The 13,287-nt window shown below is 46.2% G+C and overlaps 1 protein-coding gene across 1 annotated transcript in view; it reads right to left on the reverse strand.

Annotated features, from left to right (window-relative positions):
• LOC106506226 (transforming acidic coiled-coil-containing protein 1) overlaps positions 1-13,287 on the reverse strand; it is a 54,117-nt gene that overhangs the window by 11,854 nt on the left and 28,976 nt on the right. The window contains 3 exon segments of the mRNA XM_021081309.1: positions 1,450-1,575; positions 9,175-9,227; positions 12,058-12,265. Coding sequence (XP_020936968.1) covers positions 1,450-1,575; positions 9,175-9,227; positions 12,058-12,265 — 387 coding nt within the window.

Here is a 13,287-nt window from a genome sequence, read left to right on the forward strand (position 1 = left end):
TTCAACCCCTAGCCTGGGAACCTCCATATGCCACGGGTGTGGACCTAAAAAGACAAAAAAAAAAAAAAAGAACGAAATAATGCCATTTGCAGCAACACGGATGGACTTAGAGATTATCATACTAAGTGAAGTCAGACAGAGAAAGACAAGTATCATATGATACCCCTTACATGTGGCATCTAAAAAAAATGATCGGGGAAAGGTGAGGGGGAGGGATGGACTGGGAGCTTGGAATTGGCATAGGCATACAATTGCATATGGAATGGATGCTCAAAGGGGACCTGCTACACAGCACAGGGAAATCTGCTCAATATTCTGTGATAACCTATATGGGAATGGATATGTGTACAGTATAACTGAATCACTTTGCTGGACAGCCGAAATTAACACGACATTGTGTATTAACTACACGTCAACAGAAATTTTTTTAAAAGACGGAATCATCAAGAAACACACAAACTGTGGTCAGATGGGTTATCTATTGCACCACTAGCCAACTACTGCATTTGGAGTGGATAAGCAATGAAATCCTGCTGTGTAGCACTGGGAACTATATCTAGTTACTTGCAATGGAACGTGATGGAGGATAATGTGAGAAAAAATATATACATATAGGTATGACCAGGTCACTTTGCTGTATAGTAGAAATTGATAGAAGTATATCAACTATAATGGAAAAAATAAAAATCTTAAGAAAAATAAAAACACAAACCAGACACAAAAAATAAAGTACAGAAACAACAGGAGAGGGTAGTAACAGACTAATAGTGTCTAACAGTTTCTTTCATATTTTTCAGATCACCCAGGAAAGGCCTAGCAGTGGTCTATTTTGAACAGAAGACATTCTGTCAACATGATACAGGAATATGAGAGCTGAACTGCTTAATTAAAGAAGAGAGGTAGGTAAGAAACAATGTTATATTCCGACAAGTCTAAAATTTAAGGAATTCTCAGAGTTCCTTTGGGAGGCAGTGGGTTAAGGATCTGGCTTTGTCACTGCAGCCGCTTGGGTCACTGCTGTAGTACAGGTTCAATCCCTAACCCAGGAACTTCCACATGCCAAGGGCATGGCCTAAAAAATAAAATACAAAGTGAAATTTAAGGAATTTTTAGGCACGAGCATATATCCTCTGTGAAATGAAGGCCCTGATACAGTTACCTATGTGGGTTAAGGTGGCCAAATTCCATATTTGAAACTTCAAGGCCAAAAGACAAAGAAGTGTACAAAAATTCTTAAGGTCAGCTTTGCCCCTGGGCACCAGAAGGCCGGGACTCCAGCACCAATGTGGGGTTTCCCAGGGAGCCCCTTAGATGAGCTACAGGTGCAGGAAACAGGAGCTTCTAGCTGGGAAGGGAGAACCCAAACCAGCACAGAAGGAATCCATCTGCTGGCACGTGGGCTTGACTAAGCGGTGGAGCCCTAAGTGGACAGAGCAGGGAAGCCGTTACCTCTTCTCTGATCAGGGTGAGCACGGCGGTCTTGTCTGATTCACTGAGGCAGATGCCGTCCAGGGGGCTCTCCCCTCCGCAGGCCACGGACACAGGAGCCTTCTCCATCGGGGCCTCCAAGGTTCCCTGTGGGCGGAAGAGGTCACAGGTCACACGTCTGGTCATCAGCTTCTTAACCTCAAACATCCTTCTGTAACTTCCTCCTGACTAAACTGGTCACACCCTTTAAAAACATGTTTGAAGGAAAAAAACAAAAACAAACAAAAAAACAGCAAAGGGAAGCTTAAAAACAATAACAACAAAACCAACCAAACCACATCTAGTTATATTAAGGTCTGGGAAAACTGTTCTAATGATTAGAAGGAAGGTCTTAGCTCCTGTTTGAACAGACAGCCTAGAGACGTTCTCTTCTTATCTAAAAAGGAGAAAGTGTAATTATTGTGTGGCTGGGCCAAAAAGAGTCACATGCATAAAAGAGAAAATCATCATGGTTAAGTGTCTCGTGAAGCTGGGGATCCCTGGGGGTGATGGGTTCCATGTAAAGAAATTTCAAAAGCGTCAACCTTGGACCTGGAAATGATCACACTAAGTGAAGCAAGGCAGATGGAGAAAGACAAATACCACATGCTATCATTTACATGTGAAATTTAATTTTTAAAAATGATACCAGTCAACTTAATTACAAAAGAGAAACAGACTCACAGACTTCAAAAACAAACTTATGGTCACCAAAGGGATGGATCGGGGGTTTGGGATTGGCATGTACTCACTATTCTCTATGGCATGGATGGTCAACGGGGACCTGCTGTACAGCACAGGGAATTCTACTCAATAACCTGGATGGGAAAAGAATCTGAAAAAGAATGGATGCTTGTATATGTATAACTGAATCACTTTGCTGTACAGCAGAAATGAACACAAAGCTGTAAATCAACTGTACTTCAAAAAAACTTTAAAAACTAAAAAGAAAGTGTCAACCTTTTTACACACTGGATGCTTTATCTGTACTATTATTAAGCTACTTTGGATGGAAACGTTTCTCAAATGACTTTCAGGCCTCAGGAGGTAGAAATGGCAAATACGTGTGATTCCGACCCTACCTCAGGGTGACTCCATGGCATATAGGGACCAGCGATGCTGAGGGCACAGACAGCAGGGTCTGGGCTGCATGTTCATGGCCTGGGTCTTCCTGCCACTGAGTTTTCAGTTCCCCTCCAGCAGCCCCTCACCTTCTTACCTTTGCCACAAACATGGGTTCCCAAGAGCCACACTTGGTTAGGATTTTGCTTTTCACAAGAACATGGACTTTATAGGTTTTCTTCCTAAGAAGGATTTTTAGGGGTTAATGGCCCCTGGGCACTAGAAGACCAGGCTCCCAGCACCAATGTGGAAGCAAACCTTGTTAAGTAAACTTTATGTATCAATGGGAAAAAAATCTGATCTAATAACATCCAAAATGCCAGATAAAGTGACCTGGGAATGTTTCTTTTTTTTTAATTATTAGAGTTAGGGTTAGGATTAGGGAAAAATCTTAATCTTAAGTGTCAGCATAACTGATCAATTAGTTATTGATTATAATCAATCAGCTCTCTGGTCTTACATTTGACCTGAGCTTGAAAAGGAAGTCCCAGGTCAACCGGGACCAGTGGTTTGTAAACTTTTCAGGGTCCTTGTGGACTCAACCTCTCTGCAAAAGGCGCGCACACACACACACACACACACACACACACACACACGCGCGCGCGCGCACACACACACACACACACACACACACGGTTTTGCATGCAGCTTCAGAGCCCTCATCTGAAGGTCCAATGAACAAAGCCCTGGCTTAGGCCACAGAAAAGGGAAATGCAAAAGCCATGAGCTGCCACTGCCCGTTCCAGTACCATTTGGGAGAGGGCAGCCCATCCTGCAGACAGAAGCCCACGGTTCCCCCCAAAAGACACTAGCTTGGGTGAGACCCATCACTAGAGCCAGAAGTCACTTGTTGCCACAGCCCCTAAAATGGCCCCAACAAGCCCACCGCCTGTACTAATCCTTTTGTGAAGCCTCCTTCCCCCCAACATTAGGCCGGACCCAGTGACCCACTTCTAAAGAACAGAAGAACAGAAGAAAGTGAAAGTCATGGGGTGTCACTGTTTACAGCAAGCTCCAGCTCTGAAAAGCTAGAAGGAGAGGCCACATGGAAAGGAAGAGCCCCCCTCTGCCAAGAGCCACATGAAAGCCTGGAAGCAGATCCACCCACCCAAAATGAGCCTGGAGGGGACTTCAACCCTGGCCACTACCTGGACCACAGCCTGTGGGAGACTACAGGTCACTCGTCCACCAGAGAAGTGAAGCCACCCCAGGTTCCTAACAGACATGCTGGTGCCACGACCGTGTGCTGCAGGTCACTGAAACGCTGGACATCAGAGTCATCCCCTTTACCTCCTGTGCTGTGCTTCTCAGCAAGGAACCACCCCCAGTCTTGCCTCCCATGGAAGTGGCCTGGAGTGACATATCCCACCTTGTTACATTTCCCACTCTAAATTAGTACATCTTAACTCACTCTTTTGTGCTTATTATTCTCAACTGGAATCCCCACGTCAATTCTAGGAAACCGGCCCCCTGTGCCTCCCATAACCCTCACGGTAGCAACAATCTGGGAAATAAGCCACGTTTCCCCAGTAAGGAAAGTATCGTCAGTTCTCCAGTTCCGCATGAAACTCGTCCACCAGAGGAGAAGTGAATTCACCCCACCCATTAAAGGAGTTTGAACCAGGCAGCTCGGAGCTGGAAGCTCAGGCCTTAGTTGGGGACAAATTCGCCCAGGTAAGTGGGCTCTGTAGCTGCCCAGGCCACAAGCCTCATGAACTCAAAATGCAACAGCTCTTATGAGGAATTTATAGCTGCGGCCCATTTTAGCCACCTTTTCCAGCCCTCTAGGATTTCGCTTTTTACATTCCTCAGCCCTTTATACTGTTAATCAAATAGCACAGAAAGCCTGCGGGATCTACCATCATAAAAACCAGCCCAACCCTCTCTTCTTGGGCTGGGCAATCTAGTCCATGTTTAATAAAGATACAAATCAAGGAGTTCCTGCTGTGGCACGGCGGGTTAAGAATCTGACTGAAAGGCTTGGGTTGCTACAGAGGTTCGGATATAATCCTCGGCCAGGCACAGAGGGTTAAAGGATCCAGCGCTGCCACAGCTGTGGTGTAGGTCGAAACTGTGGCTCAGATTCAATCCCTGGCCTGGGAACTTCCATATGCTGCAAGTGCAGCCGAGAAAGAAAAAAAAAAAAAAAAACAGGAAAAGATACTAAATCAATCAGAGCAATCATATCCTTCCAAAAGGACCCTGTTTCATGTCCCCTGTTCTCCTTCCTGTCCCACCAAGCATTCACCGTCGAGGACCCACAAAGGCCTGGCTACAGACAGTGGGACTTGAGAGTCTGGGCTGCAAGTTCACAGTGAGCACAGAAGCCACAAAGTCACTCTCTGTTCCCATCCTTGTGGAAGAGAGAACCTGCACCCCCAATCCGTCACACTCATCCCACGTGACTTTGAACCTGCTGGCGCAGTGGCACCCCCGCCACATCTCACAGAGACATGCTAGAAATGCCAAGTGAACTCAGTTTTTTAGATTTCTTAAAAAATAAATAAATAAGGGGGTTCCCTGGTGGTCTGGTGGTTAGGATACAGCACTTTCACCTCTGGGGCCCAGGTTCATTCCCTGGTCTAGGAACTGAGATCCCATATTAAGTCACTGCTGTGGCTGTGGCCAAATAAACATCCATTCTAAACAAAATAAAAATAAAAAAATAAATTGCCTTCTAAGTGAAAAATACTGCAGACCAATAGCTGAAAAGCAAGAGACTGTTTAGGGCCACACCTGCAGGATCCAAGCTGCATCTGTGACCTACAGCACGGCCCACGGCAATGCCAGATCCTTAACTCATTGAACATGGCAAAGGATTGAACCCACATCCTCATGGACACTATGTCAGGTTCTCAACCCACTGAGCCACAACGGGAACTTCCAAGATGAGTCCTAAGGCCCCACTGATGGTCCTGTGGCCTTAGCTATCTGGGCCTGGCCACCCCCCAGTGCTGGCTCAAGACTGCAACTGGGATTACTTTTCAAAGCAACACCCAGACTTGGTTTGGGGAGCGGGGTGGGGGAGCACATCAGGTACCCCCTCTCACAGATGAGGGGACACTTCATTACATGCAGGAGGGAGGCCTCAGGGCCCCCCAGAAGCGACTGTGCCATTAGCCACAGTGGTGATGTTGGGATTATGTGACCTGGCTCCCCAAAGTGATTTTCATCCAGAAAGAGCTGTCACTGCTGTGTGAGGCCCTTGGGAGCCCTGTGCCCAGGGTCCACCGGCTCTTCCCCCACCGTCTACCTCCATGGTGCTCATTCTATGCACTCCAGGCAAACACTGGGGCACAGCCTAACCATGAGTCATGAGAAGTTTACAGGGCCAATCAGTCGGAATTTAAAAAGTGAAATGGGAAAGAAAAAAATCAGAGTGAATCACACGAAGAAAGGTAGATACTGTTTTGTGCAACTTGTTTTACAGAGGCATGGGAGTTTCCTGACGGTCTAATGGTTAAGGATCTGGCATTGTCACTGCTGTGGCTTGGGTATGATCCCTGGCCTGGGAGCTTTTGCAAGCCATGCACAGAGCCAAAAGAAAAAATATATACACACACAATATATATACACACAAATACATGTGTTGAGAAGTGTCATACGTATCTATCAGCCAAGATGCAAAATATATTTTTACTGTGGATCAAGGTGAAGAATGTTTCAATCACAAATTCACTGAATCCTACAGCTTCAACTAACCCCTGTGTGCTAAGGGCCCTCGGGCCTATTAAAGCCAAACCAACCCAGCCTTTCCTTGAGCTCATGCTATGTACTCATCACTGCCTACAGGAAACGTGAACTGAGAAACAGGTCCCGCAGGTGTCTCAAGCCACATCTAAAAATGGACTTCTACAATTCCACCCCCTCCTCTATTCCTAATTTTACTGACTGCCCCGTCCAGCGGTGTTTACTGCGGTAGGTGCTGTGGTGCAGCTGTGAGCAAGGCAGTCACGTCCTCTCACCCTCATCAAACTAGTGGTCTTGTGGGAAAGACGGAGAGCAACTCAAAAGGGCACGTACCCACAATGGAAAGGAACCCTGCTTGGCTGGGCAAGTGTGTGGTGGAGGGGTGGGTGGCTGCCGGACGGCAGATGTGGAAGGGAGGCAGGCTCAATGCAGCGTCTGAGCTTAGCCCAAAGAACAGGGAAGAGTTCCCACTGTGGCACAACAGGATCAGCGGCATCTTGGGAGCACTGGGACTCAGATTCGATCCCCAGCCCAGCACAGTGGGTTAAGGATCCGGCATTGCCATAGCTGTGGCTTAAGATGCAATTGTGGTTTGGATCCGATCCCTGCTCTGGTAACTCCACATACTGCAGGGCGGCCAAAAAACAAAACAAAACAAAACAAACAACGAAGGGGTTTGAATCAAGGGGAACCACCTGGCTTATGGAGAAGGAGAGGAGACTAACCTGGGAAGGGGGAAATTTGCTGGGAAATTACCACTATATTTAAGAAGACTAAAACAGGCTCCACAAAAACAGAAGGGTTTCCAACATATGGTTTCTGGATGCAGAAACCAGAGACCTTGCTGGTGGGAATCTAATGGAAGGAGGCGTCCAAGATGACCCCAGGTTTGTGGCTTAGACAACGAGGTGGACGGTGGACCTGTTGAAACAAGGCCCCTCTGGTTGTTATCAGCAACACTGACCACTAGATGTCCAAGGCAGAAATTTTGAGTGGCCCTCACAGATTCTCTAGCCACCAGGGCCACTCCTGATGCCACCAAGCAGTGATGCCTCTACCTAAGTCTCAGCCTCCACTCCACCCTCTGAACTACCAGATTACGATGCTCCGTACTTAAAACCCCACAGTGGTTACCTACCAATTTTGCCATGAATTCCAAGTCTCCCGGCATGATATCCATGGCCCTGGCGGCCTGGCCTCACCTATCATATGAATAGTACCCTCCGATCACATGCAATTATTCAGCCTTACAAATTCTTATAAAGTACACACCTCCTCTCCTGTCTTTGGCCAGAACAACTCTCCTGCATCACTTTACTGTCTTATCTACCTGGCAGATTCCATTCTTAACTAAGTTAAAACTTAGTTCAAGAGGAGAAACCTGGAAGGTACCACCCTAACCACGTGGTGAAGGTCAGTTCCACCTATAATGGGACGTGCTGACATTCACAAGGTCGCTTTTGATGTGCACGTGCCCAAAATGCATGATACTGAACTTGATCACCAGGAAACAGTGAATAAGCCCGAACTGAAAGATATTCTACAAAACAACTGACCATGACCAGCACGCTTCTAAAGTGTCAAGGTCAGGAAGGACACAGACAGACTGTGAGGAACTGCCAGGAATGGAAGGAAACCAAACGTGTGGACGGATGCCACACAGGGTCCTGCGATGGATCCTGCGCCAGAAGGTCATAAGACTTGAATACTTAGAGAATGGACAATAATACCGTGTAACTGTGTTAATAATAATCAGTGTTACCTGATTCCGATAACGGCACTGTGATTACAGAACGGCACTGTGATTACAGAAAATATTAACATTTGAGGAGCACAGTGCAAGAATTACAGGAATTCTTTGTACTATTTTTTGTAAGTCTAAAAGTTAAAAAAAAAAGTTTTCAATTAGCTCAAATCCAGCCTTCCTGACACCTGCCATGCAGGCGGTCAGCCCTGGTGCCTCCAGCCCTGGGACAAATCCTGCTGTAATGTTCACTGCAGGGAACGCTGGTTTCTAGTCTGTATCTACTACAGAAGATATAGAGCTGCTGGAAGGAAATGTAATGCAAACTATGTAATTTAAAATTTTTCTGTAAGCCACATTTGAAAAGTAAGAAGAAAACAGGTGAAATTAATTTTTTTTGGCCATGCCTATGGCATGCACAAGTTCCCGGGCCAGGGATGGAACCTATACCACAACCTGAGTCATAGACAGTGCCAATGCCGCATCCTCCCCACCCCTGCCCATTTTTTGTTGTTGTTGTTGTTGTTTTTGTTTTTGGTCTTTTTAGGTCTAAACTCAAGGCATATGGAAATTCTCAGGCTAGGGGTCAAATTGGAGCTGCAGCTGCCAGCCTAAACCACAGCCACAGCAACTCAGTATCTGAACTGTGTCTGTGACCTACACTGCAGTTCATAGCAACGCCAGATCCTTAAACCACTGAGTGGGGCCAGGGATCCGAACCCACATCCTCATGGATACTAGTTGGGTTCGTTACCACTCAGCCACAACAGGAACTCCAATGCTGGATCCTTAACACACTCAGCCACCAGGTAACAGGTGAAAATTATTTTAATAATATAATTTAATTTACTCAACATATCCAAAATATAATTATCTTAACATGCAATCAATATACAAAGTTAGAAACATATTATTTTTCTCCCAGAGAACATCTCAGGATGCCTGGCTTGAGTCTAAGGGCGGATGGTCACATCCTTGGGCACCTGAGAGAGGCCAGAAGCTCCTCAAATGAAGAATCTGGGCTTTACTTATATTCCATTCCTGTTACCAACAGTGACTAGAATGTAGGTACTGAATTAACACGGGCTTCAAAGCAAACACCGAAAACCCTTGCGCTCCCCCACCCTGCCCCCACAGGTGTGGACACTCACGGGCATGGTGGATCCATCCTTCTCCATCTTCAGGCTCATCTCTTTCTCCATGCCTACAACACAGACAATCATTTTTACAGTCATCCCACGAAGTGGCTGATGTTCCCTCCCAGTGAGATACTCTGGGACACCACAGCGCAGGCCCGGAAGGACATCTACAGACCTACCGACAGCATCTCAAGATTTCCAAAGGCACACTGCATTCTGCTGGTGCTGTGCTGTCTGTGCTCAAAGTCCCAATCAGCCAGGAGAAAGAGGGGCGGGTTAGTCGGCCATAAAGGGAACCAGGGCTTCAGGTGGAGAGGATGGTCAAGGCTGCCCCCTGGTGTCCATGAGAAGTTTTGCAAAGGAATTGTACTAACCACAGGGTCATTTCAGAAATGGGAAACACTGAAAGCTATACCGTCACCACATTGGTGATGAATCTACACTCCAGCCCCAAAGGGTACCCTCGGTCAAACTAATAAATGTAGCAGATAAAACAAAAAGCTCTAAACTTCGAAGCCTGAAAACTAAACGCCTTATCCTCCCTGTATCCTTCAAACTGGTTTCCTTGTCTCCATTCTACTGCCCAGAGGCAACATGTTATTTATTTATTTTTTTGTGGTGTAGGGGGAGTGTTGTGCCCAGGGGATGTGGAATTTCCTAGACCGGGGACTGAACCCATGCCACAGCAGTGACCCAAGTCCCTGCAGTGACAACACTGGATCCTTAATCTATTGCACCACATGAGAACACCAGAGAGGCAACATTTTAGAGAAACCAACACTATGCCTTTTCTAATTAAAGGAACATGCTTTAACTCATTGAACAAAAAAATTTAAATATGGAGAAGCACACGAAACGCTAAAGCAACTCCTCAATATGCAATCACAAATTACTACTTTAGTGTACAACCTGTCAATAATGAACTATTTGAAACACAAATGTGACCAGCACTATTCTGCTTAAAAACCTTCCATGGCTCCCCTACACCAATAAAGCCCAAACTCCTTGGGATGACCTCGTATTCCTACTAGCCCTCTACTCACAGAGAGCTACTGGGCATTTCAAAGACGTGGCTGGTTCCCTCCCATCCCCATGTGAGGTTTCCTAGGGCACAGCTGTGGATGCATCTATCAAGAGCAAGCCTGAAGGTGACCTCCCAGGAGACAGACTTGGCTTTGCCAATCCCACCTCTGTCCCCTCCCACCCCTGCAAGGCCCCGGCTTCATGACACGGCTAATCATTGGTTCTGACAGTGTTCATGGGAGCTGTGCTGTTGGCTCTGTAAACTTCTGCCAAAGGAATTTCCTCCTCATAAGGAAGGAGATCATTCAACAAACATGGACCGTGCACCTACACCAGAGGAAAGTCCTAGATGAGTCACTCACAGTCCTCAATCCCAAGAAGTTTGTCAAAGATACCTTCCAAAATTAATACAGGGAATGGGGGACATGGGAAGAAATGTGCTGGGACCCAAGTGACCTGAGACAGGCCTGAAAGGTTGAGCAGAATTTCCTTTTTGTATTTTTTTCTTTTTAGGGCCACACCTGCAGCATATGGAAGTTCCCAGGCTAGGGGTCAAAATGGAGCTGCAGCTGCCAGCCTACACCGTGGCCACAGCCAAGGCAACACTGGATCTGAGCCACATCTGTGACCTACGTGCAGTGGCACCCCACTGAGCAGGGCCAGGGACTGAACCAACATCCTCACAGACACTATGTCAGGCTCTGAACCTGCTGAACCACAATGGGAACTCCAAGGATGGGCATAATTTCTATAGGAGATGGTGAAGAGGTGTTTCACACACGAGAATAAGTGTAGGTAACAGAAGATCCCGTGTGACGAGTGCAGGGGGCATAAAAGGACCTGGCAAAAAGGGTTGTCGGGGAGAATATCAGGGCAGAAAGAGGCCTGGGAGGAAATAACAGTGCCTGGCATGTTTACTTGACAGATGGGAAACTGAGACTGAGGTAGGTGGGGTGGCTGGAGAGATAACCTCACAGAGTCCAGATTTCTACCTGCTTCCCTGGTTAGATGATAGATGGTGATTTTTAAAAATTTTTAAAGCCCCACACTACAATACACCACTGAAGGCCTGAGCTCTTAAATAATGTCTAATGGAGTCAGGAACGTGGTGCTAAACATTTCACAAGTCACGGGTAAGGACACGACACAGCTTGCAACCTGGAAAAGGGCCTCGGATCTAGAAGGTTCAAAAGCGGAAGACAGAAGTTTCAGCACAGGTTAGTCTAGGTCTGCATCAGAACATGAAGAAGGATTCTGTAGGGCACTGGTCGGTTTCCATCCACCACATCTGTGAGCAGAAACATTGATAATAGTCGGGTGTGATGAAAACTATCCCATTACAACGTTAGCTTTGTGGTTAGAGGAATGTGGAACCAGACTGCTGAGAACTAGACTTCTAGCCCTCCCACCAACTAGACAAGTGATCTTGGCCGAGTTATTTAACTTTGGCTTCACCTGCTCGCTCTGAAAAGGGGGAAAGAGAATGCTGCCTATTGAGAAGTGACCGAATACACGAGAAGCACTAAGAGCAGTGCCTGTACATAGAAGTAACTATACATGTTGTTGTTAGTATTTCTGCCCGTGAAACAAGGACCCCAAAATCACAACATGGGTACACGACACTTTACTTTAGGATGTGACCAGATGGAAGCAGGCTGACACATGGTGTCTCCGTACATCCCGCCACACTTATCCACGCATCCCCAGCGCTTCCAGACATCCTTGTGTGTCTCTCCTCCAGGCAAAGTCCAGATCAGGGACCTAATCTACTCTTCAAAGGTTCTCTAATCTCTCTAAGGCATCTCCTGCTCTGGGCTTCCAGGCATTTCAATTGCTTATGTACATTAGAGAGATGAAGATAAGCTTCCGTACCTGCTTCTGAGGATGAAAACGTATGATTTATGGCAGACACGGGAACATGGGAACAGTCAAAGTACTCCAGGTCTTCCTCTGGCTCACCTTTCCCCTCGGCCCCGGTGGGTTTCTGACCGCAGGTCGTGGACGCCAGCTTCTCCTCATCTGTTGCGTGGCCATCCCTGTTGGAAATGTCAGAAATCTGGGAGATCACTGCTCCTTCATCCTGGGAAGGCAAGAGAGAAAATGCTACCGTTTAGGAGGGCAAACCACGGGGAAGGCCACCTCACAGGGATGGCCACGCAGCGGCCACTGAGCAACGGACATTGTCCCCAGGTTGGGGGACAATCCAGGAAAGAAGCTGCAGCCTCTGAGTCAGAAAAGGCTGTATTTTCTAGGACCTTGCTTCTGTGATTTCAACTTGAGGTTTGAAAAAATTAAGCTTTTCTAGTCTAAATTCATAAGCAAGATGTTTACGTGGTTGAAGGCAGTGGTTCTCATGTATTCTGCTCAGACTGCTCCTAAAGTTTTTTGGGGAAATTTATGTACTCCTTCGTATTTTCAGGTGACATCCAAAATCTGAGTAGGCGTTTCCATTGTGGCTCCGGGGGTTAAGAACCCGTATTCATGAGGATGCGGGTTCAATCCCTGACCTCGCTCAGTGGGTTAAGAATCTGGTGTTGCCCACAAGCTGCAGCATCGATCGCAGATGCGGCTCGGATCTGGCAATACTGTGGCTGTGGTGCAGGCCGGCAGCTGCAGCTCCAATTCGACCCCTCGCTTGGGGATTTTCATATGCCACTGGTGCAGCCCTAAAAATTAAACAAAAAATAAAAACCTCTGAGTAGAAGTTCAAATAGTCACAAGGGATACAATATCTGCTATGCATTATTTGTTTGCTTATTTATTTGTCCTTCTGGTTTTCTTGATGTAAGTGACACAAAGCACTGTATAACTTTAAGGTGTGCAGCATGATGATCTGACTTATATACATCATAAAATTATTACAAATTTTAATAATTAACTTTAGAGAACATCCATACTCTCATACAGATACAAAATAAACAAATTCTGTTATATTTTAAATATGAATTTTGCTTATTAATTTAATCGTTATTTGATACTTTCTGATTTAAAAAATCAAACATGAACAAGCTCTTTAATAGAAACTTACATCATTCCTTCCCCTCTCTGAATTTGCATTTCCTCTCTACTTCCATCAAGAAATTATTCCAAAGAAATGCATTT

The sequence above is a fragment of the Sus scrofa genome, unplaced genomic scaffold (genome assembly GCF_000003025.6).
Source record: "Sus scrofa isolate TJ Tabasco breed Duroc unplaced genomic scaffold, Sscrofa11.1 Contig1424, whole genome shotgun sequence".
Classification (NCBI taxonomy): domain Eukaryota; kingdom Metazoa; phylum Chordata; class Mammalia; order Artiodactyla; family Suidae; genus Sus; species Sus scrofa.